At 40.2% G+C, this 22338-nt stretch overlaps 1 protein-coding gene across 2 annotated transcripts; it reads left to right on the top strand.

Moving 5' to 3' along the window:
- The first annotated feature begins 7821 nt into the window (after positions 1–7821).
- On the top strand, positions 7822–22043 carry lnx2b (ligand of numb-protein X 2b). 2 transcript variants are annotated; one of them, XM_079479684.1, is made up of 10 exons: positions 7822–8066; positions 11150–11700; positions 13364–13554; positions 14802–14998; positions 16522–16923; positions 17010–17144; positions 18186–18360; positions 18472–18715; positions 18848–19006; positions 19112–22043. In XM_079479684.1, the coding sequence occupies exons 2-10, from the start codon at positions 11306–11308 to the stop codon at positions 19245–19247; spliced, it is 2034 nt and encodes a 677-aa protein (XP_079335810.1). In that variant the 5' UTR covers positions 7822–8066; positions 11150–11305; the 3' UTR covers positions 19248–22043. The 2 variants fall into 2 exon arrangements, with proteins under 2 accessions (XP_079335810.1, XP_079335811.1); XM_079479685.1 differs by lacking the exon at positions 7822–8066 and adding an exon at positions 10246–10476.
- The last annotated feature ends 295 nt before the right edge of the window (positions 22044–22338 follow it).

The raw sequence follows: 22338 nt of genomic DNA, 5'->3' as shown, positions 1-22338 counted from the left end.
GTAAAAATAGTTATGGGACCCGTTTCAGAAAGCAGGGTAAGTGCAAACTCAGAGTAGCGATTATCTGAGTAAATCAACTCAGAGTTCATATTTTAACTCAGTGTTGCTTGAACCTCCTTATTGAAACGGGTCCCTGTTCCATGACAAATCGGTCTAAAAATTGATGCTTATAAAACTTTTGAACTTGTACAATATACATAAAAGATAATTGATATGTTGATTTTTCAAAGCAGTTGGCCGATACTGTATGTGTGTATTTTATGTGTGTTGTCTTTAAATCCACTAAATACTAATGTAAACATCTCCTGTCTCAAACCCTTCATGAAAACAAACATGCCACGTTGTAGCATGTCTCTCAATGTATGAAAATAAGCACATGAGTCCCCCTAATTTCCCAGCAGGGTCTTGTAGTTTCTTTCCTGTTAGGGCTGGTGTTTGTTTTCGGCCTGTATCCCCCTACGATGTGCGCCTCCCTCCCCTGCTGAGTCGACAACCTCAGCTGCCTGTGAAGATCCCACCTCCTGTCTGTAGCTGGGCCACTTGGCTTTTTCACAAAGGCTACTGGAATAACAGTGCCCCGAGAAGGAAATGACAGTCTGTTCAAAAGAGACCCTATGCCGCAGCATTAGTTGGGGGCTGGTACAGCTTAGAATAGCGATCGAGATATTTGAACATTACAAAAGTGACATTTCAATCTAAATGACCTGTCTGTCGATCAGCAGACATAACTCAGGATTAGTCAATGACTGAGATACAGTCATTGTCCACATCCGGGAGTCACTATATTTACACTTTCAATATTTACAGTCATTGTGATTTGACAAAACAATACCACAGTAAGAATGAGAAAACTCTCTGCTCTCAGAAGCAGTAAAAGTCCTGGCACTTCCTTTGTATGTGACATAAAGCATCCCTTTGATCTTTCAATCACATGCATGCGGCTCCAATCACAAGATAATGGAAATGATGCGTATAAAAGATCAGGCGTGAAGTGTGCGCAAGTGCTGGATCTTATCCATTAGTGGATGAGCTACTTAACAAAACTGCCACATCGTGTGCCACCACGTGAACTCTGAAGTAACCCTTTTCTTGTGCACCTCAAAAATATCTTTTCATGATTTCTCGCCATTGTTTATTCTCTGTTGCCCACCTCTTCTGTGATCTACATAGAGGATAGGGCACTACACTTCCTCTTGAATTCACAGTGTCCTTCCTGACTCCCTCAATAACTGTGTGTCGTGGACTTATTAACCCGGGAACTTCCAGAGTTCCTTTGTCTTGCCGTTTTCTATACCTAAGGGGGCTGCGTGTGGAGGGGACAGCTATTGTCATTCACTGTATGCCATGCGCAAGTTTGCCCTTGATCCCTCGCTTTGAAATGGAGTGCTAGAGGAAGAGAGAGTAACTTGTCTTATGCAATACTACACTCTCTCTTTCTCACCCTCTCTCTCTATATATGCATATGTTTTAATGTTCCGAGCGTCTATGTTTTTTGCAATAGAATATGTTTGTTTTGACAATGTAAGGCAACTATTTGCCCAATGTAAAGGAAATACAGCTTTTCAGTTTGTGAATCATCCACATTTAGTTCTATTCCTTGCCCTGTTGAGTAATCTGTTGTGAATGTGAATTGTCAAAAGAGGGCGCTCTTATCCACACACTGAAAGCAGACCATCACTCAGAAACCTGGTGCCAGGCCAGAGACAAGAGCAATAAAGTTCTCACCTCATTATCAAGAACACAGTCACATCACAGCCTTCTGCCAGAAGGGGTGTAGCGAGGGGATTTAAAATAATTTGGGAGAAGATAGCGGATCGACACCCTTCGCCTGGTAAAACTGACCCACTCAGAATTTGACATTTCTTTTAGGTGAGAGATCCTTTTATAATTTTATGTTTAAGTCATATTACAATACAGGTAAATCAGTTTCTGCCTATGTTTTTGCCAGCACAAAATGAATTGTCAGGCACGTCTATTAGTACTTGTTTTAAAAAAATTCAGTCATAAATCAGCTATTAATAATTCTTCACAGGGAGAAATTACTTTGCAAACATTTTCATTTAGAACCCGGCAAAGTGCTAGAATAAACCCGGACTTCCAGCAGCTGGTGTCCTCCTATCTTCACATGTACAACCAATAAATCAATATCAAATCTGTCAGGAAGCCAGATGGCCTCCCTCCAGACCTTCGACATAGTGTGTCACAGGCCTCTTAAAGCCAGCATGGCTACTGTAAGCCAGACCTACAGAGAGGAGCCTTTGAAGGCATAGACATTCAACAAGTAGGCTATGAATGACTAAAGGGGACAAATAAGCTGTTACGACTCAGGTCAGATCAGTGTTTGTGTTTCTCTGAACATCAAAGGCTCGAGACTGTTTGATATGCAGCCCCCACACCTTGATCCAGAGACAGGACAGGTAATGGGGTGGAGCAGTCCATTGAGTAACAAGGAGGGGGGCTTGTAGAGTCCTCCTCTAAGGTCTTGCCATAGGGCACTCGACTGAAACAAAGAATCTTTTAGGGCGTCTGACTCCCTACAGAGTAGTCGGCCCCATCAAACCTTGAGATTTTTCTGCTCGTGGCTGCGGTCCAGGCCAGGACCTGGTTATATGGGCTTTTCCAGTGCATGCAGAATAATCATAAATCTGTTTCATCTGATTGCAGTTATTGTATTTAAAAGTGACTGGTGGTCTTCTACAAAAAGATTATGAATACAATTCCAGTATAATGGACGTGACATTTATACATCAAAACGTTAATTATAAATTCTCAGAGAATGTATTTAGTGCCAATACTGTATTTTACTAAACCTCTAATGATAGAGTCCAGACATAAGGCAAATATCAATCTATCCATGGGTTTTTTATTTTGAAAGAGAGAAAATTTTTTGTGTTAACAAGAAGCAATAATACCCAACAAATGGAGAAGGGGTGGTTCTTCATAGACCACAAAATAGTTGTTTTATTTAAATGTGTGTATCCATTTATGAGAAATATGTACTGTTAGTGTTGTGGATGTGACAATTCTGTTATGGATGTGACAATTCCCTTACCCGACTATAGGAGACTATGCTTTAATGGGTTTTTGTGCATCAGGTCCCAAAAAAGGCTTATGTGCAGAAATCCATTGATTATATCTAGTTACATATTTATGCTATTATTTTAGCTTTTTGACTGCCGTATAGCCTAATTATGCGAATTTTTGAGCTTGTATAAAACTAATAGTAATAATGCATAAAACACAGAATAGCATTCAGTACGGTTTACCAGGCGATATCACAATGAAGAAAAATGGGTTAGGTTAAACAGTAGTTTGATTGAATGGCTGTTCACAGAGCAGTGTGAAATGCCAGCTCTATGGTGAGGTGTGACTAGGGGAGAAGGGGGCAGCCCTGGCCTTTGTGTAACTCCCAGGCTGAATGTGCAGGCCTCTTTTGTTCAGGCACGACCGCCTGGCCTCTCAGTCTCTCTCTTCCACAGCTTTGTCCAGAGCTGCATGACCACTTCCTTAACCCAGGTCAGGGCAAGGTCGTGACTTTGGTGATTTACCCCAGACCGTCTGCACTGTCTACTCATCCTTAAACGCATAAGTATTCAGTCAGCTTGACTTTGAATTACACTTGGGTGGTATACTAAAGCATCATAGCAGGAAAAAAGGAAAGGGTCATTTTTTTTATAAAATCTGATTTGGAGACAATTGAAGAAATTACAGCAGCTGAAGACACGAACCACACCAGAAGGTGGTTGAATTTATTACACAATAAATACAAAATCACATGAGCCATTTCACTAAGCACGACACACCTTACAGCCAACCCGAGAGTGTACATAACGCAGATTTACAATGTTGAATTAACCCCCCCGTTAACCCTAATGGACTATATGTAACGGTGAAGACACGGGCCAGTCTGGCCACTTCTATTTCAAGGCCTTATTGGACTGTGAAGAATGAAGTCATGAAATCTCTTTCTGTTGATAAGAAGAGGAAGGGCTATAGAGCTTAAAGGCATGGTATACTCAGTGTGGGTACTTTGATGGAGTCAGAGTAGAGGAGGGGAGGTATATCAGCTGATAAAGATCACCATGGCTCTTTGATCTTTGAGGAACTGATAAGATGTTACCAAGTGGCATGCTGAGTGGACAAGCAGGCCCGAATGACAGGTACAAACAAGCAAACACAGCCCCAGAGGTGATGTCTTAAAGGGGAACCAGATAGCTACAAGGGAGGAATGGCAGATGGGCAATTAGCCGGTTCACTTTGGAGTGAACTGAAGTGAAAAGTTAACACAAGACACTTGCCTCACTGAGCAAAGTACTTTAGACCTATATTAGATATGTTATGCATGAGTTGAGGACATTATTTATGACTTAGAAGCGGATGACCATGTTTACCTGATTAGGAGAACAGGGACCAACTCAAAGGGACCAAAAATCAACAAATCTGTCATTATTTATTCACTTTCACGTTCTTTTAAAGCCTGTTTAGGTTTCTTAATTATGTGGAACACAAACAAGATCATTTGAGAAATATGGTTTTGTGTCTTTACAATGGAAGTCAATGGGGGCCACTGTTGTTTGGTTACCAACACTTTCAAAATATCTACTATGGTGTTTTACTGAAGAAAGAAATCATAAAAGTCTGAGCTTCCCATTTAATATCTTCTCAGCTTTGAAGGCCAGAGCACACATTCATAATTACAACACAAAGCTCAAGCAAATTCTAAATGATGGGCAACAAGGAGAAAATCTAATACATGCACGTACGTTTTATTAACATTTGACACATTCGACGGCTGAAGATTGTTAAAGTGACACTCAAATGCCAAAATACAGCAAAGCGGGGGAGGGATGCGCCTGCGTGATCTCCAGGCACTGATAGGGCCTGCATGTGGATGCCAGACAGAGCCTAAAGTCGGGGGTGCAAGCTACAGCCTGAAACAGATGCCTGGCTGTCTGGCTGAGGAGGGGGAGAGTCGTATTGAATGAGAGGGACGTAACTGCCTGTGGAGTTAATTGCTTTCATTGGCCTTCCTAGCAACAGAGCTGTAATATTCACTGCACCTGCACCAGGTCTGTAAGTGTGCATGTTAGGAGAAACCCTCTGGGCCTTATGTCTATATATGTGTGCAGGTATGCATATTATACCATTACAGTGAAAATGGTGAAAAAGTGAAGTCAAAGATGCATTCTTTCTCTTTATGCAGGCAAAGAGTGAATATCAATGCATGCTCTGTATTAACAAATACCTTTTGATTAGTTAAAAAAAATTGTACACTACCTATCAAACACTCATGTGCACTTCTGCATTCTATCAGTCCGGCATGGTCCACCGAGACGGATAATTAAAAGAATTAAGACGTAAAATCCTTCATTATCAGTTCCCTCCTACAGACATCAAAAGACACAGAGTGAGAGTACAGCTGGCCTGCTGGTGTGACTTTCTTCTCTCTCCGTGCTGTTTGTGTTGAGGATGTTTACCGATCCCAGGAAAGGCAAACGTGTTCTTTCTTATTTGTGTGAGCTGTGCACAAACAGAGGAGACGGTAGGACTGATTCAGCAAAAGGGTCGGTCTGTTACTCATTGTTGGTATTGTTTTTGGTGCCCTTTCACATCAGCCGTGTCTTCATGCACACAGACTTTCCCGTCAACTGGCAGGGTCACCCAAAATGTTTTGCATGTGACCTTGTGTGATAAAGTGGCTATTGATGTTAAAATACTTTAACATTTGATGAATAAGATTCGAAAAATGTTGGATCTTAATTTGTTCTATCAAGATAAATGCCAACCAGTTTAGCTATAAAAGTTCAGTTCTTTAGTTGTTAACTTCTAAGTTTTTGCACTTACAGAAGTCTCAGATGACAGAGCACAGACTTTGATTCACTGTTCAATGTAAGCGTAAACATCACAGGACAGCTGGACAAATGTGGCATGAGCTGATCTTGGTGTTCAACGGAAAAACAATGATACATTTACATTACTCTTGATTTAATTAAACGTTTTAGAGTGGTGATGTTTGTGCACTCAACTACATAGTCGTATTATAATATTAGGTAACAATGACAAATAATAACGCATTCTTAACATTTATATAAACGTAAGCCATTGTAATGCTACGGTATAGCCTACTTGTTAAATAATACAATCTATTTTGCCATTAGTAATACTACTCAGTGTAGCATTCTAAAGAAGGTACATCTTTCTGAAACACAACAAAGAAATGTCTAGCTAAACAGTGATTGGTTTTATCAGCAAAAGTCATTGTCTGGACTTACAGGGGTATAAATCACAGTGGGAACAAGCCTCAGCGGAGCTTTTATGATGGGACAGACTTCCCTTGCATCCTGCAGGGGGTAGAAGCTGACACTGTTCAAGTGTCAAAGACCTTTTAACTGGCAGGATCACAAACAAAGAATTATTACTTTATTGGACATCATTTAAAGAGCTTTTTCCACTCTCACCAGCTTCTAGTAGGAGAGTGGAATCACAGCACAAGAGTTATTCATTTATAACAAGGGTTATTCAAATTATACTATGATTAATATAAGATGTTTCATTAAAAATATTCTCCTGCGGAGTTGCTTTTCTAGTCGCCTGTTTATGAAAACTGCTCGGAGAATGTAGCAAAGGGCATTGCAATTAATTTGTTAATTATGCAACCATAAAACAATTATACACATGAATTGTTTGAAGGAGGACCATTTACAGTTGAACAAGTGCATTATGCAAAAATGAATGGTGCCCGTTTAAAGGTTGTTTTTCTTAGACAGGGGTCAAATGTCTTTGCCAGCACGTAATGGATTGCTGACACAAAACATTTTTTGTAGCCTTTACGGTATAAAAAAATGCAGTTGGGTAATTCCAGCTTTATGGATGTGACAGTTGGAGTCAAAACATGAAATACAGACTCTCAGAGAATATACAGATCCATCAGTTAATATTTTCCTAAACCCCAGATGATAGATTCCAGACAGCTATCAGTTTATAGATGTTTTGTATTTAAGATGTGGGAAATATACATGCGTTATCGATGTGACAAAATAACACAGCTTTACAGATAGACACACTTTGTAGGGTTTCTATTCATTTAAATGCACACAAAAAAGGAATAATAATACCCAACAAATGGAGAAGGGATGGCTCTTTACAAAACATAAAATAGTTATTTTATTTTCATGGGCCAATTTATGGACTATGGGCGTGACAATTCAGATTTTTGCATGAAATTGCCTAGCACAGAAGCAGATTTATTAAATCAACACAGACATGGTATATTGCCATGGACTTCCCTATATTGACTATTTGTTATTGCCCAAATAAAAAATGATACAGTTCGCATGCTGACCTCTGGTCACCGCTATTGAGGCACTTTAGCCCACCATTACTAGCTAAATCCTAACAACAAAAACATTGCTGTTTAACACAAATATTGTGGTAAAACATTTGACAATCTCTTAAGCTTGATTTTTACGAGAAGTGGGCTATCCTAATTATGAATAATACAAATAAAAATCATGTTTCTATAGATGACTCGTTTACACATTTGATTGTTCATTTGGACAAACCTCAGTCTATTTTGGTGAGATGTGCTCCTTAAAAAACTTCCCAGTTTGACAAGTAGTCATTGATATGGCTTATAATTATGATACCTACCTGCCCTTCTAACCATGTCTGCTAATTGTGGCACAACAAACTTGAAAGATAACTTTCCGAGCATTATTATAAACTGTATAAACAGTAGACACCTTCGAATCCAAACATACGGATGAATTTAACAGAAGGTATTAAAATGCGCTTTTTTAAACATTACACACCTCCGCACCTGCACGCCGAGTCCAAAAGTACCTGCGCGCACTTCCTGTGAAAGCGTGACGTCCACTTCTGTGTGAAACTCACTCACCGCGCGCCAACCGTGTAATCATAACTTGTGTACCATTTAGTCATCAGGACACGGAATGAACTGAAAGTTGAAATATTAATGTTCCGTCGCTCAGACTAAGCCAGGAATATTGATGTTTTTATTTCGACCTCTTCTTTGTTTTATTACTTCCGGAAGATCCTCCGCTCAGGTAAGTCGAGTTTCGGTCTCGTTGCTTACACAACGCGCTGATCCCGAATCGTGACCCTTTAGTTGAGCTTTGTGGTGATCTTACCATTGAATGTGAATAATTGGAGGTGGTAAAACAGCACGAAATGTTTGTTTGTTAGTTATATGCTGTCACCTAGGTCACTTCCGACGCAGTTGTAGGTGTTTTTCTGAAGGCTGAGGGACGTAAAGTTAAAGGCAGGCGGAGAGAATCATACGTTATTTGTATACATTTCTTACAATATGGGTTTAAAGGGCAGTCGGGTTGGTTTGGTTGTCCAGGTAACCATCTGTTTGTACAGTCAGCTGATTGATGAATGATTTATGACATTTCTCTCGTGTCGAATCTACCTGCAACAACGTGCTTAGGTCAAACCTTTTTGAAATATGTAAAAATACATGAATATAATAACAAAACGGTGTTTTGTGCTTTTTTTGACGTTATGTATGACGTTAATGTTATGAGTTGGGTCAAATATAAAGTGAGATTGTTGTAGGTGGTTTCCCCCCTTTTGAGAAGGTGGCTAATGTCAGAATACACCGCCAGGCTACCAAAGCTAAACAAATATGATGTTTCGATCTTTGTTCAGTTATTCAAGAATCAAGATGTTTTCATATTTTTCTTTCATTCTCCAGAACGTATTTGTTTGTGAAATGCATAAATATTAAGAGTTTACTAGAGGTCAACCACACTTATTTCTTTTTTGAGACCTGAAGTGTCAATCTCAGGCTGCGCAAAGGAAGAAAGATATTAAACTGCTATTCTCTCAGATTCAACGCCCCAGGTGAATGCATCAGTACACTGGCAGGCTTTCCCAACGAAGTCATTCTGTCTGGGCCGTGGCATTGCCCATGTTTTTATTCTGTATAGGTGTGGCTGAGCAAATGATTCATGGCCCCTGGTAGCGTTGGGTAGGTGAGAGCATTTCAGACTGGGTGTTCTCATCTTCTATGATGTTCCATTTGTTCTGTGAGCAGTGCACAGGAATAGTGTTTGATTTATGACATCAACAGCCTGATAATATCCACCCGCTGCCTAAAACATCTGGAAAGACTAAATGGACTTTGAAACAGTCCACAATCGGAAATACACAAACAGGTAAGAGACCTACTGTTTACACAGGGAGGTGTTTGAAAATAGATTTGGAGCGGAGTTCAACCTTGGGATGTTCAGAAACATATTGTGGATCATTGCTAGAAAAGAAGGGTCGACAAACAGCTGCTCGGTTATGTGTGAGATACTCCCATGAGACTGTGGGTCCATCCATCTTAGCCAGGGTCACTGCCTCAATGGAAATGACACCAACATATCACTTAAGGTTTATGATATAACATGTTTATGAATGATTGTTACTAATCGAACATGGCAGTATTCATTTATCTGCTGTATTGATTTTTGTAGTGTTAAACGTTGTCTCTTATAGGTCCAATCTGTAATATTTTGGAGGATCTACAGAAATGCAATATAATTAATATACATAACTATGTCATCAGAGGTATATAAAGACCTTACAGTGTTATGTTTTTATTACGTTAGAATAAGCCATTTCTCTCTTCACACACCGGGGGTCCCCTTGCATGGAATTTGCCATTTGGTTTCTACAGTAGCCCTAAAAGTACAAACTTTTAATTATAGGGAAGGCCTGTGCCATGTCTTCTTGAAACAAGAATAGAAAATAAAAATCATCGACCAAGAACAACTCACCCATATGGTTGCATCCTGGCACTGACCCAAAACATCCTGGCACCAAAAAAAAAACGAGTTGCAAGCTCAATGTAGATTTACAGTGCATGGCTGCATCCTATTTAACAGATGAATTTAAAAGAAAATGTGTTTTCCTGGCTTCAAAATAATACATAATTGTGACTTCGGACTTACTGTGTAGAAATTTATTTTACGTTTATAATTTCTGTGGACCTTGAATCACCTGTGTAAATCATTGAGCTCACAGGACCGTGTTGGTTACAGTTATCAGTAGAATATTGAAAGAGGGCGGTCAGACAGAAAAAGAATGTCCTGCTTGACCTCGGACAACACGCATACAGTGTGCTGTGTAATTGGTCAGAGGTTGAGATTGGCTCTTAAAATACTCTGCCTGCACTAGTACCACATCAGCAGTCCACACTGCCTCTCTTCCTCCGTCACACGTATACACGCTCACATCGACCCCTCCTCCTGCGCGACGCAGACAGACTCTGACCGTTTCTCTCCGCTCCGTTGAGAGCCCCTTTAACTGAATGTCCTTGCACACACACACATACGCTCTGTTCCTATAGTTGAGATGCCGAGCTCTGGTTTCAGTCAGGCTGCAGGCGGCCAGCACAGCTGTTAGGCTTGAGTTTCTTGCTTTCATGCAGTGGCTGATGGGATTCTGACTGCGCCTTCATTTGAGGTGGGTTGGAAAATGATTTACTACCTTGCAGACATTAGGGGACATGTTTGTTTTTGGAATCCCTTTTACAAAGTTTGACAGTGTTTATGTTTCAACCAATGTTTATGATTAACACTTGATTCAAAACATTGGTTTAATTGTTTCATCACCTTGAGTGATTTATTGTTGCGCTGGGTTTATTCAATGGAAATTCTTGTATAGCATTATCAAAGCATTGTAGATGTCTTTTCTGAGGGAATGGATAGTTTTTTCTTGTAAAGGATTGTGTGTAGTTTAGGAATTGGCACAACGTGTTGTTGTAGATGGAATTAGCAAAGATTATGTGCTCGCAGAAGGAAGTTCCCCACTGCTGATGATTGGCCAAGAAGCAGTCATATCTATACCATTCATAAATGCTTCTCTGTGTTTCTTAGTACTGCCTTTGTTTTCCCTTTTAGGTGAGTTCTTACTCCTCGTTTCATAGAGTTTAACCTGTTTAATGACTTGAACATCGATAGTTAGCCAAATTCAGATTTCTATCATGAAGGAAACTCATGGAAAGGATACAGCTGCAGCCCTCTCCCCATATTGTTGCTGTTAAGTGGATCCATGTCATTTCCTGTCCGGTCGGCATGAGCCAAAAAAAGAGTGCCTGACGTGAGCTTCAGCTTTTCTTTGTTCTCTTTTCCAACAGAAAAGTGGGGTATTTCGATGAAGCAGCTTGTTGTGCTTTGTCTGTCTGGATTGGAAATATTCAGCTTTAACACCTGATGACTGGACTTTGGAGGCTGAGAAAGAGTCATAAGCACTCATCTTAATCCTGGCGGACGTCCAGGGTTGTTCCAAGACCATGACGGAGCCTAAGGTGCCTTTACCGGCAGCTGGCTTGACGTGGGCGCAAGTGTGTAAGGAATGTGGACAGTGCCACGAAGGTCAGGACAGTCACCTGTATGAATACCAGGATGAGGTGGATGATGAGCTCGTGTGCCACATTTGCCTCCAGCCTCTTTTGCAGCCAATGGACACACCGTGCGGCCACACATACTGCTTCCAGTGCCTCAGCAACTTTCTCCATGATCAAGACTTCTGCCCTGTGGACCGCCAGCGGCTTCAGTTACAGCATTGCCGTACGTCTAGCCTCCTGGTGCGCAACCTGCTGGACAAACTCACTGTGCTGTGCCCGTTTCGCAGCGAGTGCCAGCAGAGCATGCAGCGTTGTGAGCTACAGCCCCATCTACACAACAGGTTAGTGCATGCCATATCACAAAATATTTTGATGGAATTCAAAACAAACACAGCAGTGAATAGTGGTTTGAAATCACCAGGGATGGAAGGAGTTAGGGGTATTGTGATTATATGGGTTGATATGGAATTAGTCAGTGGTTAAATCTAAAGCTGAGTGCCATACTTAATCACATACGTAACGTTTTGTTAAGCCCGTAAGTACAACATGTGTGAACACGGGTACCCTGTATTCAAGGCACTCCAAAAAAGGATCACACGCATTACTGTTGTCATTAGGAGAGTTGCTCGAAAATGTATGGAATTCCACTCATCCAGGTTTCATGTGAACATGGAGATTTGAGCTGGATTAAAGCATAGACGTGAGTATAAAAGAGTGACCGAGCTTGACTCGTACAAAACTGGTTGAGTCTTATTTTACATGATGGACTTGATGAGCAATCACATGAATCAGTTGGAACCATATAATGCAGTGGACATCAGATCGGTGACCACATGTTTAATTATGTCAGCTACACCAATCAAATATTACAGTTTGGGCTTTTTAGAAATAAGATTCAAAGCAGATGTTACACGCAGTTTCTGCCAATCTCATATTAATCTTGAGAACCTAAAGAGTAGTATTGCATACTTTATATCTTCGAAAAGTATTTAGTTTGATCACATTTATAAAAAAAACAGCTGTAAGGCTATTTCTGAAAACATACAGCCTCCTGAAGGCGTGCAGATGGGGCTAAAGCACTAGCACACGTCACATCATCGAATTATCCCTGCATAACTGTTGATTCACTGTAAGTTTGTGTTGTTTACATAGTGCGCCAATATCCAACAAAACACAGACATATGACTTAGCTTCACCTACCGCGTGCGGTTCATGACCGGCATCTTTTAGCGATGGGTCTGCTCCATCTTATCAATTTCAAACGACCTCCAAATCCAGCATTATATCCACCATTTATATAACATTCCTCCCCGAAATGCAGTGAACAAACAAATACAGCTGATTTTTCTCGAAAAAAATATTTCTCCTGGTTGACGTGTGGGCGTGCTCTTTCTCGCACTCTCCCTTGTTGACACGTGGGCGAGCTTTTCCAGGATAATTGTACAGTAAGGGACTAAGAAAAGTTGTAACATAAGGGAAATTAATGTTAGAAAAAACTTTCCGAAACCTACAGTATATGAGCCTTGAGGGAGTGTATCAAGCAATGAAATCCGGGATGGGGAGGGAGATGTTGACTTATCAAGATCCAGGTTAGACCTTATTCTGCTCCTGGCTGAACTGTTCCACCTTCATCCCTGCAATGCAGCAGGATAGTCTCTTCATCTGTAAAGCTGCTCCTCTTTCTATGTAAAATAAATCCCAACCCTGATTCTTCATGTAGAATTAATAGCGATTAACTAAATGTTTACCTGAAGCTTTGAACTGAAATGGCTAAGCATTGATTTGTTCAGATTTCTTGCCATTGTTTTTGCTGACTTCCAGAATATAGCAGCTCCAGAGCTACAGTCAGCATTAATGCATCTTTGGGTTATTTTTAGTTACTGGTGCTGGCATTTGGTAATGAAAGTTTTGTAGGTTAATAACAGTAGACCATTGAGGAATGATGCTGATGTTCGCTTGACTCACCATGCTCCAATTGTTTATTTTTCTCGCTCTCTCTCTCAGATGTCCTGCATTCAGACGGCTCAGGGAGGAGGCAGAGAAAAAGAAGAGACCTTCCTGGAACGAGTTAAAGGGAAGCAAATCCGATGGAGATTTAGCTGATACCAAATCCACACCAATCACTCGCACCACTCAACCTGCTGGACCTTCAGAACCTGGCTTGGTCAATCCCGCCTATGAGGAGGGTGAAGACGGTATAAAAATGCTTTCTGATTTTCTTGTATCTCCCTCAGGATTATTAGCCCCAAATAACCTTATCATATACTATAAGGACAAAGGATTTTGATGCATCCTTATAATAAACATGTTTATTTATTTCATTCATTTTAATCTGAACATATACTATTGCTACACTATACAATAGAGTATAATTTTGTATGGGCCATTTTCTGTTCCGCAATGACTGTACCCTTGGTACAGGTTTGGCTGATGAGTGTGTGGCTCAAAGCCTGCAAGTCATACAAAAAGTGTTCTTTTTTAATCTTGCTTTGTACGCAGGGTCATTGTCATGTTTGAATAGAAAAGAGCCTTGCCCAAACTGTTAATATCAAAGTAGAAGATCACAATTCTCTGGAATATCATTATTTGCTGTAGCATTAAGATTTATGCACACGGATATGACTTAAGTGGTCAAATATGTTCATTAGAAGGGGGCATCACAATACTGTTGTCCATTTAGTGTACAAACATTTTTGTTCAGTGTTTATTGTTCAGGAATTCTCTAAGGTCTTTGGGCTGATATATATGATGTTTAGAAACATAATTTAAAGGTTCTCTTTATTTAAATATTTAAATTGAGTGGAATTTAGGCTTGTTTATATGTTAGTGTAAAAAGCACAGTTAATTCTGTAATGTGTATATGCTATCAGGTAAAGACTGGACACAAGTTTTTATTTGCGTTTTTGCATTAACATGTTGATGTATGGGTAGCTCGGTGAAAAAAGTGTAGCACAGACGGTGGAAAGCAGAGGAAATAGATGTGCAGCTGTGTTTACTTTTAAGTGAACCAAAACAGGGAATCTTTGATGTTGCTTTTTTGTCTTGTGGTTAGGTGTGTTAGGAGTATCAGGATGTTATTATTGTTGCAAAAACACACTACGGCATTAGAACCAACAAACTTCAATGCATCGCTCTCTGAGAACATGTATCTAATTGACATTCACTATGACCCATAACTATCTATTGCTGGAAATCTCCTGAGGGTAGTCTGGGCCTACTGTCTGGATTCATGAATATGCTATTGATCATAACAAAGTTACCTAGCAACCGTCCTGTCCTGTTATCTCTAGAGAAAATTATATTATTCATTCATTGCTTGCTATGATAAATGACTCATTCCAAGCAAACATATGCAAGGAACAAGCTTTGCGTGTCACTGCCATATGTTACAGTACTTGGCAGCTAGAATATTGGCGTTCCTGATGCTCTAATGATTTCTCAGATACCCCTCTGAGGTCCAGTCTTGTAGCAGAGGCGACCGTGGTGGAGCTGAATCGAGAGGATCCAGAGGAGGATTTGGGATTGCGTATAGTTGGAGGGAAGGACACACCCTTGGGTAACATCGTCATCCAGGAGATTGTGCGTGATTCACTGGCTGCTCGAGATGGCAAGCTGGCCCCGGGAGATCACATTCTAGAGGTGAGACACACCTCAGCACAAAGTGCTTTATTAGTTTTAGATTACCAGCTTCCACTGTTGGGTGTAGCATTGTCACATTATCAGATTTTTGCTACACGATTATGATGCGCAATATAATTCATTATAACAATATTATCATAGTATCTGGTAAAAAATAATGCTATAGGGCAAATTTACCTTTTATTTTGTGTTTCCTTTTTTCTAATGAATCACACTCAAAATACAAGGAGACAGAATTTGTATACGCTGTGGCCCCTTACACAAAACATTCAATGGGTGTAAAACCACCACCCTACTATGGTTGCTTAATGATTTACAATATTATCGTATGTGTGACATCACAATATCACTAGCTAATCATGGTGATGAATATACTGGTATATTGAGATACCCCTAGGTGAAAGTTTTTCACAGGTTTTCTCAGTTATCTCTCAGAATCTGTCCATTGCTCATTTTGTCAATGTACACACTCTGACGATGATGTGTTTACATTCTAGTCGTGTTCCTGCTTTTGCTTTTTTCAAACTGTGTGTTGGGGAATTTCCACTGGCTACCACGTTATGTAATGTTTACAAAAAATAGTTTTCAACCTCAGACATTTATATTTATTCAGAGAAACATGTTTTTACGCATATCGTAGATTTTTCTTTTAGTACATTTTTACATGACACATTTATCATAAATGTGATTTAACAAAGGTTAATTAAAAAAAATATCATCCATACTGTCTCTGTTCCTTGTAATTGGCATCAAGTACATATCTGTATTTTTACGTACATCAGTTATTCACAAACGAATGCTGTCGGTAAACGTGCAAACACTGACTGAGTAACAAAAACATGAACAGCATACAATGGTTGTAAGACCATATACACCATTCTTTACTTCCCTTTCTAGTATTTCTCTGTTAAGTTTAGGACATTTACGTTCTTGTTCCCACAATCCTCCACTCTCCTAGGATTTCTGCCTCTGGCTGTCCTGGAATGCAATGCCTTAGTAAACCAAACCAGTGCACCTCGCTTTAAATTCAGATTCCACCCTGCGTATGAATAAACGCATTGTGTTCCTTTCTCTTCATATACATGAAAATCTGAATAAAGCACACCAAATGATCATCTGTATGCCAAACCAAGTTCCTTAGATTTTCTGAGTGAGCTGTTATCCATTAAGAGCTGCGGATGGCTAAGATATATTATATTTCTTGAAACAGGATCTGCCTTTTCCCCTTCTGGTTCAGCACTTCATTGATTATCACAATTGGTTGTTCTAAGCCTTAAGGGGAGATTTCTGTCCAGAAGCATGAAAAACACTTTATTTAAAGATCTCTTAATATGCTGTGAAAACAGAATGTACTTTTTTGTATGTCTTTCACATTACAGAGGTTACACATTAGCAATATTTTCACTTTACGAAGAAAGATTGAACTTTCCCTGCCTTTATCACAGATTCTCAAGATCCTCAAGCTCTTTGTAAGTGTTTGGTGTATTCAAACTAACAATGTGGTGTTTTTGGTCCTTCTACAGGTTAATGACGTCAGTCTGGCGTCTGTACCCCACAGTCGTGCCATCTCTGTACTGCGGCTGTCAGGTTCTCGCCTCAGGCTGACCGTCATGCAGGAGAAGGGCTTCAAGCCCCGTCCCGAACATCTCGCACAACCCTCTGCCTCACCCCTGACACAGCCGGCTAATCCCAACCAGAACCCTGGCACCGTCATACAAGTCACCCTGGTAAAGCGTGAACGTTCTGAACCACTGGGCATCAAACTCATCAGAAAGTCTGAGGAGCCAGGGGTCTTCATCCTGGACCTGCTACCTGGAGGCCTGGCTGCCAAAGATGGGAAACTGCGGAACAATGACAAGGTGCTGGGTATAAATGGACATGACTTAAGACACGGCACCCCTGAGAGCGCAGCTACGATCATACAGGTAAAGAGAGAGATGAGGGACAGACTCCGAATCACTGGGAAAATGTGCATCGTGGGATAATTAATGGTGTTTGTTGTGTGTGGCAGGCAAGTGAAATGAGGGTGAACTTTGTAGTGATGAGGTATCCTGACCCCTCTGAGGAGGGGGGTGAGGGACAGAGCAGAGGAGCCAGGAGGGTCCCCGAACCGCAGTACTTCAGACGACGCTCCACGTTTGTGAAGGTAAAGCAGGGTAAATGCTCATGTCACATGTCATTCCAAATTGTATTACTTATATATTTTGGTAACATTGGTCCCCATTGACTTCCATTGTATGGACAAAACATTTCTCAAAATATCTTCTTTTGTGTTTCACAGAAGACAGAGTCATATATAGGTTTGAATGACATGAGGGTAAATAAGTGACAGAATTTTTATTTTGGGGTGAACATTCCCTTCGAAGGAGCAAATTTATGAAACAAAACGTGCTGGTTCATTGCGCATTTAGTACGCTGTGCTGTTAAAAGCCCACATATGTGCACGAGATGTTTTTTCACCCAGAGACCAGTCACACCCTTCTTTTGTGACACTTCCTCACCAGCTGAAGGCACACGCAGCAAATACAGTCGGGCAGTGGGAGATGAAAGCAGATGCCCCCCCTCTCTCTGGTACTCGTCTCTGATCAAAAGGAAAGGGGTGCTGCTCTCAGAGCTTCTACAGCCACTGTGTTTGTTTGTTGCTGGGGATCAAAGCTGGTGACAGTTAGCTTTCACCTGTGGAGATGAAGCCCTAACTCATGCTGGGAGGAAGGGCCACCCCGCTGTGTAGGAAGAGTCCCCCCTCCCCCTCTAGAGGTCTGGAGACTCAGGAGAAACTGGGAGAAGTTGCTTTGGCACAGGCTATGAGTTACGATAGCAGCGTGTCGGGGCTGTTCACATCGACGCATCTTTCCGCCTCGCGGCAGGATCTGAGATGATTGTTTTTACAAATGTTTTCACCACAGGAGTCAGGCACATGACTTAAGCTTTACATTTTTGCCCATCCCCTTGTATATCCGATAAGAACTTTTCAGAGATAACAGTTAGCCAATAATTAAAGCGGTTGCTTATCCCATAATTTTGACTCTCCCACGCCAACTCAAACATCTGTATGCTGGCTGAATATTGTGATATCAAGATGTGTAGTGACCACTATGTGCAGTAGGTGGCAGGTGTGGGTTACCCTGAAGTGATGATCATTTTTGTACATGGGATTTGATGTGTTTGTATTATCTGAATCATCCAGGAACCTCCAGGTGGCTTTTCCAGTCAAGAGAAGACAGTGAATCTGAAAAAGGAACCTCGACAATCTCTGGGCATCACCATTGCAGGTGGCAGGGATGGTCGCAGCCGTTTGCCCATCTATATCACCAGTGTGCAGCCGGTGGGCTGCCTTCACAGAGACGGCACCATTAAAACAGGTCTTAATTCTGTTATACTCCCTATGTCTTATATTTACGTTCATCTATATTCTGCTGTCTCACGTGCTTTTTTTTCTTTTTTTGTGTGTTGTCATGTCTGCGGCTGCCCAGGTGATATATTGCTGAGTATAAATGGTATTGACTTGACCCAGCTGACCTACAATGAGGCGGTGACAATCCTTAAAACCCAGGCTGCACAGAGTACCGTGACACTGCGAGTCATTCAGACCTTCTCTGATGAGGAAGAGCAGGATGGAGAGTCCAGCAGCAGGGAAGACATGGACACGCAGGAGGGCTCCAAAGAGGATGATATCAACTGGGTTCCTCTCTGGACCAGCTGGCTGGGCCTTCCCTGGTTCGTGCACGCTTTTTTTGCTTAGCAAGATATGGGCTAATTTTTTATCCTTTTTTATGATCATGTGTTTTTATGGGCTCAAACGTGGTGAAAACTGCATAATTTGATGGTCAATCTCTTTTCGATCACAAGCTACATGCACTGGTGTCGTGATATCATGCTGATGAAGACCAACTGTGAGAGCTGGGGCTTCAGTATCGTCGGGGGGTATGAGGAGAGCCGTGGCCAGCAGCCCTTCTTCATTAAGACCATAGTGCCTGGAACACCAGCCCATTTTGATGGCCGCCTCAAGTGAGTGACATTGATATAGAATGATTATGTGCAAGATTTATTCATTTACACATTTTTAAGGCATCAAGGCATTTCCTTTAAAAAAACTCTCGTACTCTCTTGCAGTTGTGGTGATGAAATCGTGGCTGTAAACGGAGTCACTACAGTCGGCATGAATAACTCCTCCCTGATCCCCATGCTGAAACTGCAGAAGAACAAAGTCACATTGACCGTGGTCTCGTGGCCGGGCAGTTTGGTTTAACACTTGCCTATTATCGTACAACTGTTAATTTTTCTACCACAAACTGGATGCACAGATCTATTATAAGAGAAAAAATCGATTATTTTGTGTCCTTCCTTATGAACAGGTTGCACTTAAATCAGGGACCACAGCTAACAATCATTGACCCAGATTTAAAGCCACACAGGAAGGTTATTATTGAATCCACGCACTCTAGAGGTAGTAGTGCTTCACAGGTATTTAATGTTCTCTGCTTCGCTGTAATGATGCAGGATGTTGACTTCAGAGAAACATTAATCTCCTGTTTGAACAAGTTTTAAATTGAGACATTTTAACTTTGAACCAGCTTTCTGTCTGGGACTATTTTTAGAATGGAACATTTAAGACTGTATTTACATATATAAACAATAAGAATCTTGTAGATGGATTTATGAATGACTTCAAATGGTCAGTTATGTGTCATTTTGACACTGTTCAATTTAGCTGGATTGATGCTTTTGTGTTCAGAGCGTATATACACTAGTGTAAAATTGTGAAGTTTCTGTTGGGGAATTATGGGCCGTTTTCTAAACCCACAGCTTGGCTTGTATAAAATATTTCTAAGAATGTATCTCTTGGGTGCCTTGCATATAAATATGTACAAACGCACATCCACCCTTGCCTTAATTGTCTGTAAACCAAAAATTCCATCTTCCAATCTTTTCATCTTTTTATAATGAGAATTTTTTTGAGACCGCTTTATTATACATTTCAGTGATTTGATGTGCTCTCTTCGGAATAGCATAGCAATAGAAAAGGGTTTGAATGATGACAGAATAAAGAGTTCAGTTTTATGCCATTTTTCTCAGGCAGTGACTTAAGTGCACTCTGTTCCATTTGGTCTGTTTTTATTTCATTAACCTATGTAGATTTACAAACCATTTTAATTATGTCTTATAAATCTAGCCTGCATGTTATCTACTGGGGCTAATACTATAAATATAAAAGGAGATCAAAACCTGATCTACAAGAACAGTATGTGACATAAGCAAGTTAAACCAGTATGGATTATATACGTTTATTCTCAGTGTGGTGTTATTCTGTTGTGCAAGTGTTAAGGAATAGGTCATCTTCCATATGAAAATCCTGGTTGTCATTTTAAACCTGTGTGATTTTCTTCTGCAAAACACAAAAGAAGATATTTTGAAAAATGTTGGTAACCAAAACCGTTGGTCCCCCTTGACTTCTATTGTATGGACCCAAAAGGTCAGTGGGACCAATGGTTTTCTGTTATCAACATTATTTAAGATTTTGAGATTTACGTATTCTGGAGAAGAAATACATTTTATAAAGGTTTGAAATGAGTGAGTAAAGGATGACAGAATTTTCATTTTGAAGAGGAACAATCGCTTTAATACTACAGATTTTACTCCTGCAAATCATTTGTTATGGTTCCTTTGGGATTCCCATGCAATAACACCAGCTTTGGTCTGTTGGGTATCACTCCATCTGAGCGGCAAGTGGGACAAGTGCCGTCACACTTTAGATCTCTGGAGGATGTAAATCAGCCCTGTACCGTTTGAATGTATGCTTTGAACTCTGAACCAAGGATTAACATTTACAAGGATGTAAAATCTTGCTGACTGGTTAAACTTGTGCAGCAATAGGTTTCCAGTTGTGACCGATAAAGGTTTGTTTTATATAGTATGTTGAATTTGGGGTGATGATAAATATCTTTGTAGCATTCTGACATCTGGAAGTCACCAAGCACCTACAGAAAACTGTTGTGTCAAAAAGAACATTATTCTGCCATATGTTGCAACCTATAGTTCTGAAATATTTCCGAGCAGTACCCACAATATCCACAAATTCCATTCAATTTATAAGTATTATAAGTTAACTTTCTTAACCTTTTAAAGTGAAACTTTCTTAACCTTTTAAAGTAACACCACACAGGTCCACTTCAATGTCGTAGACTGCCATCTAGAGGCCGTATATAGCTAACAATTTTACATTTATTTGTGATATCAAAACAAATAAATGATTTAAGTTAATAATGATTAAATAATAAATGATAATATAAACACCCCTGGACAGACTCCCTAAAGTCCAGCTGAATTGCTCATGCTGAGTTTAGTTTGTTCTTCACACTCTGTTTACCCCTCCCCCACCTTATATAAAGTTCAAAGCTATGCTCCTGGCCTACAAGACCACCACCGGGTCCCCACCATCGTATCTCCACTCGCTAATGCAGATCTATGTTCCTGCCAGATCACTGCGGTCTGCAAAGGAACAACGACTAGTGGTACCGTCCCAAAAAGGAAAAAAGTCACTCTCCCGTACCTTCTCTGGATCTGTTGCACATTGGTGGAATGATCTACCAGCTGCTACAAGATCAGCAGACTCGGTTGCCATCTTTAAAAAACGCCTAAAAACGCATCTCTTCAGTCAACACGTCGCTGATTGATTTTTCCTAATTGTCTTCCCTTTCCTTCTTTATTATTCTTTATCTTCTATATATAATTTTTTTTTAAAAACACTTACTAACCTCACTATTCTTAGCTTTGTATACCTACTGTGCTAGGCTTTAATGGACTGGTTTTGATGCACTTATGTATTTTGTTGCCTATGTTGTTATAATTGCTTCCAATGTTTCCTCATCTGTAAGTCGCTTTGGATAAAAGCGTCTGCTAAATGACTAAATGTAAATGTAGTCCACACACCAGTGGGTTACTTCTGTCTTTTTACCCATAAATTGATCAAGTAAATTAAATAATAATCTTCCAACTACATTTTTCAATTTATAATGTAAAATAAAGCATTTACCAAAAGTGTTACAAATAACAAAAATGTATTTCTGACTCTGTATTTAATACAAATGTTTGGAAATATCAAAGTTGTTTTCTGAAGACCAAACTAAAACGGTAAAAGACTGTATCGACACAACTTTAACCACATATTTTAACAACGATTATCCACATATTTCCTCACAATGTAAACTAAATGTAAATGTTCATTAAAATGTCAATTAAAAAACATACCATATAGTAAACTACACTATGTATGTGACCCTGTACCGAAAAAACAGTTTAAAGTAGTAGGGCGATTCCAGCGTTATGGATGTGACATCAGA

This window comes from Barbatula barbatula, assembly GCF_947034865.1.
Source record: "Barbatula barbatula genome assembly, chromosome: 18".
In the NCBI taxonomy this organism is placed as follows: Eukaryota; Metazoa; Chordata; class Actinopteri; order Cypriniformes; family Nemacheilidae; genus Barbatula; species Barbatula barbatula.
This window is presented reverse-complemented; position numbering and strand designations above follow the sequence as displayed.

What these genes read in the sequence shown, in the direction of transcription:
- lnx2b (XM_079479684.1), top strand. Translation starts at nt 11,306, where the DNA reads ATGACGGAGCCTAAGGTGCCTTTACCGGCAGCTGGCTTGACGTGGGCG. An exon ending in CAGCCCCATCTACACAACAG is followed by an intron (nt 11,701 to 13,363) that starts GTTAGTGCATGC and finishes TCTCTCTCTCAG; the next exon opens with ATGTCCTGCATTCAGACGGC. An exon ending in GCGCAGCTACGATCATACAG is followed by an intron (nt 16,924 to 17,009) that starts GTAAAGAGAGAG and finishes TGTGTGTGGCAG; the next exon opens with GCAAGTGAAATGAGGGTGAA.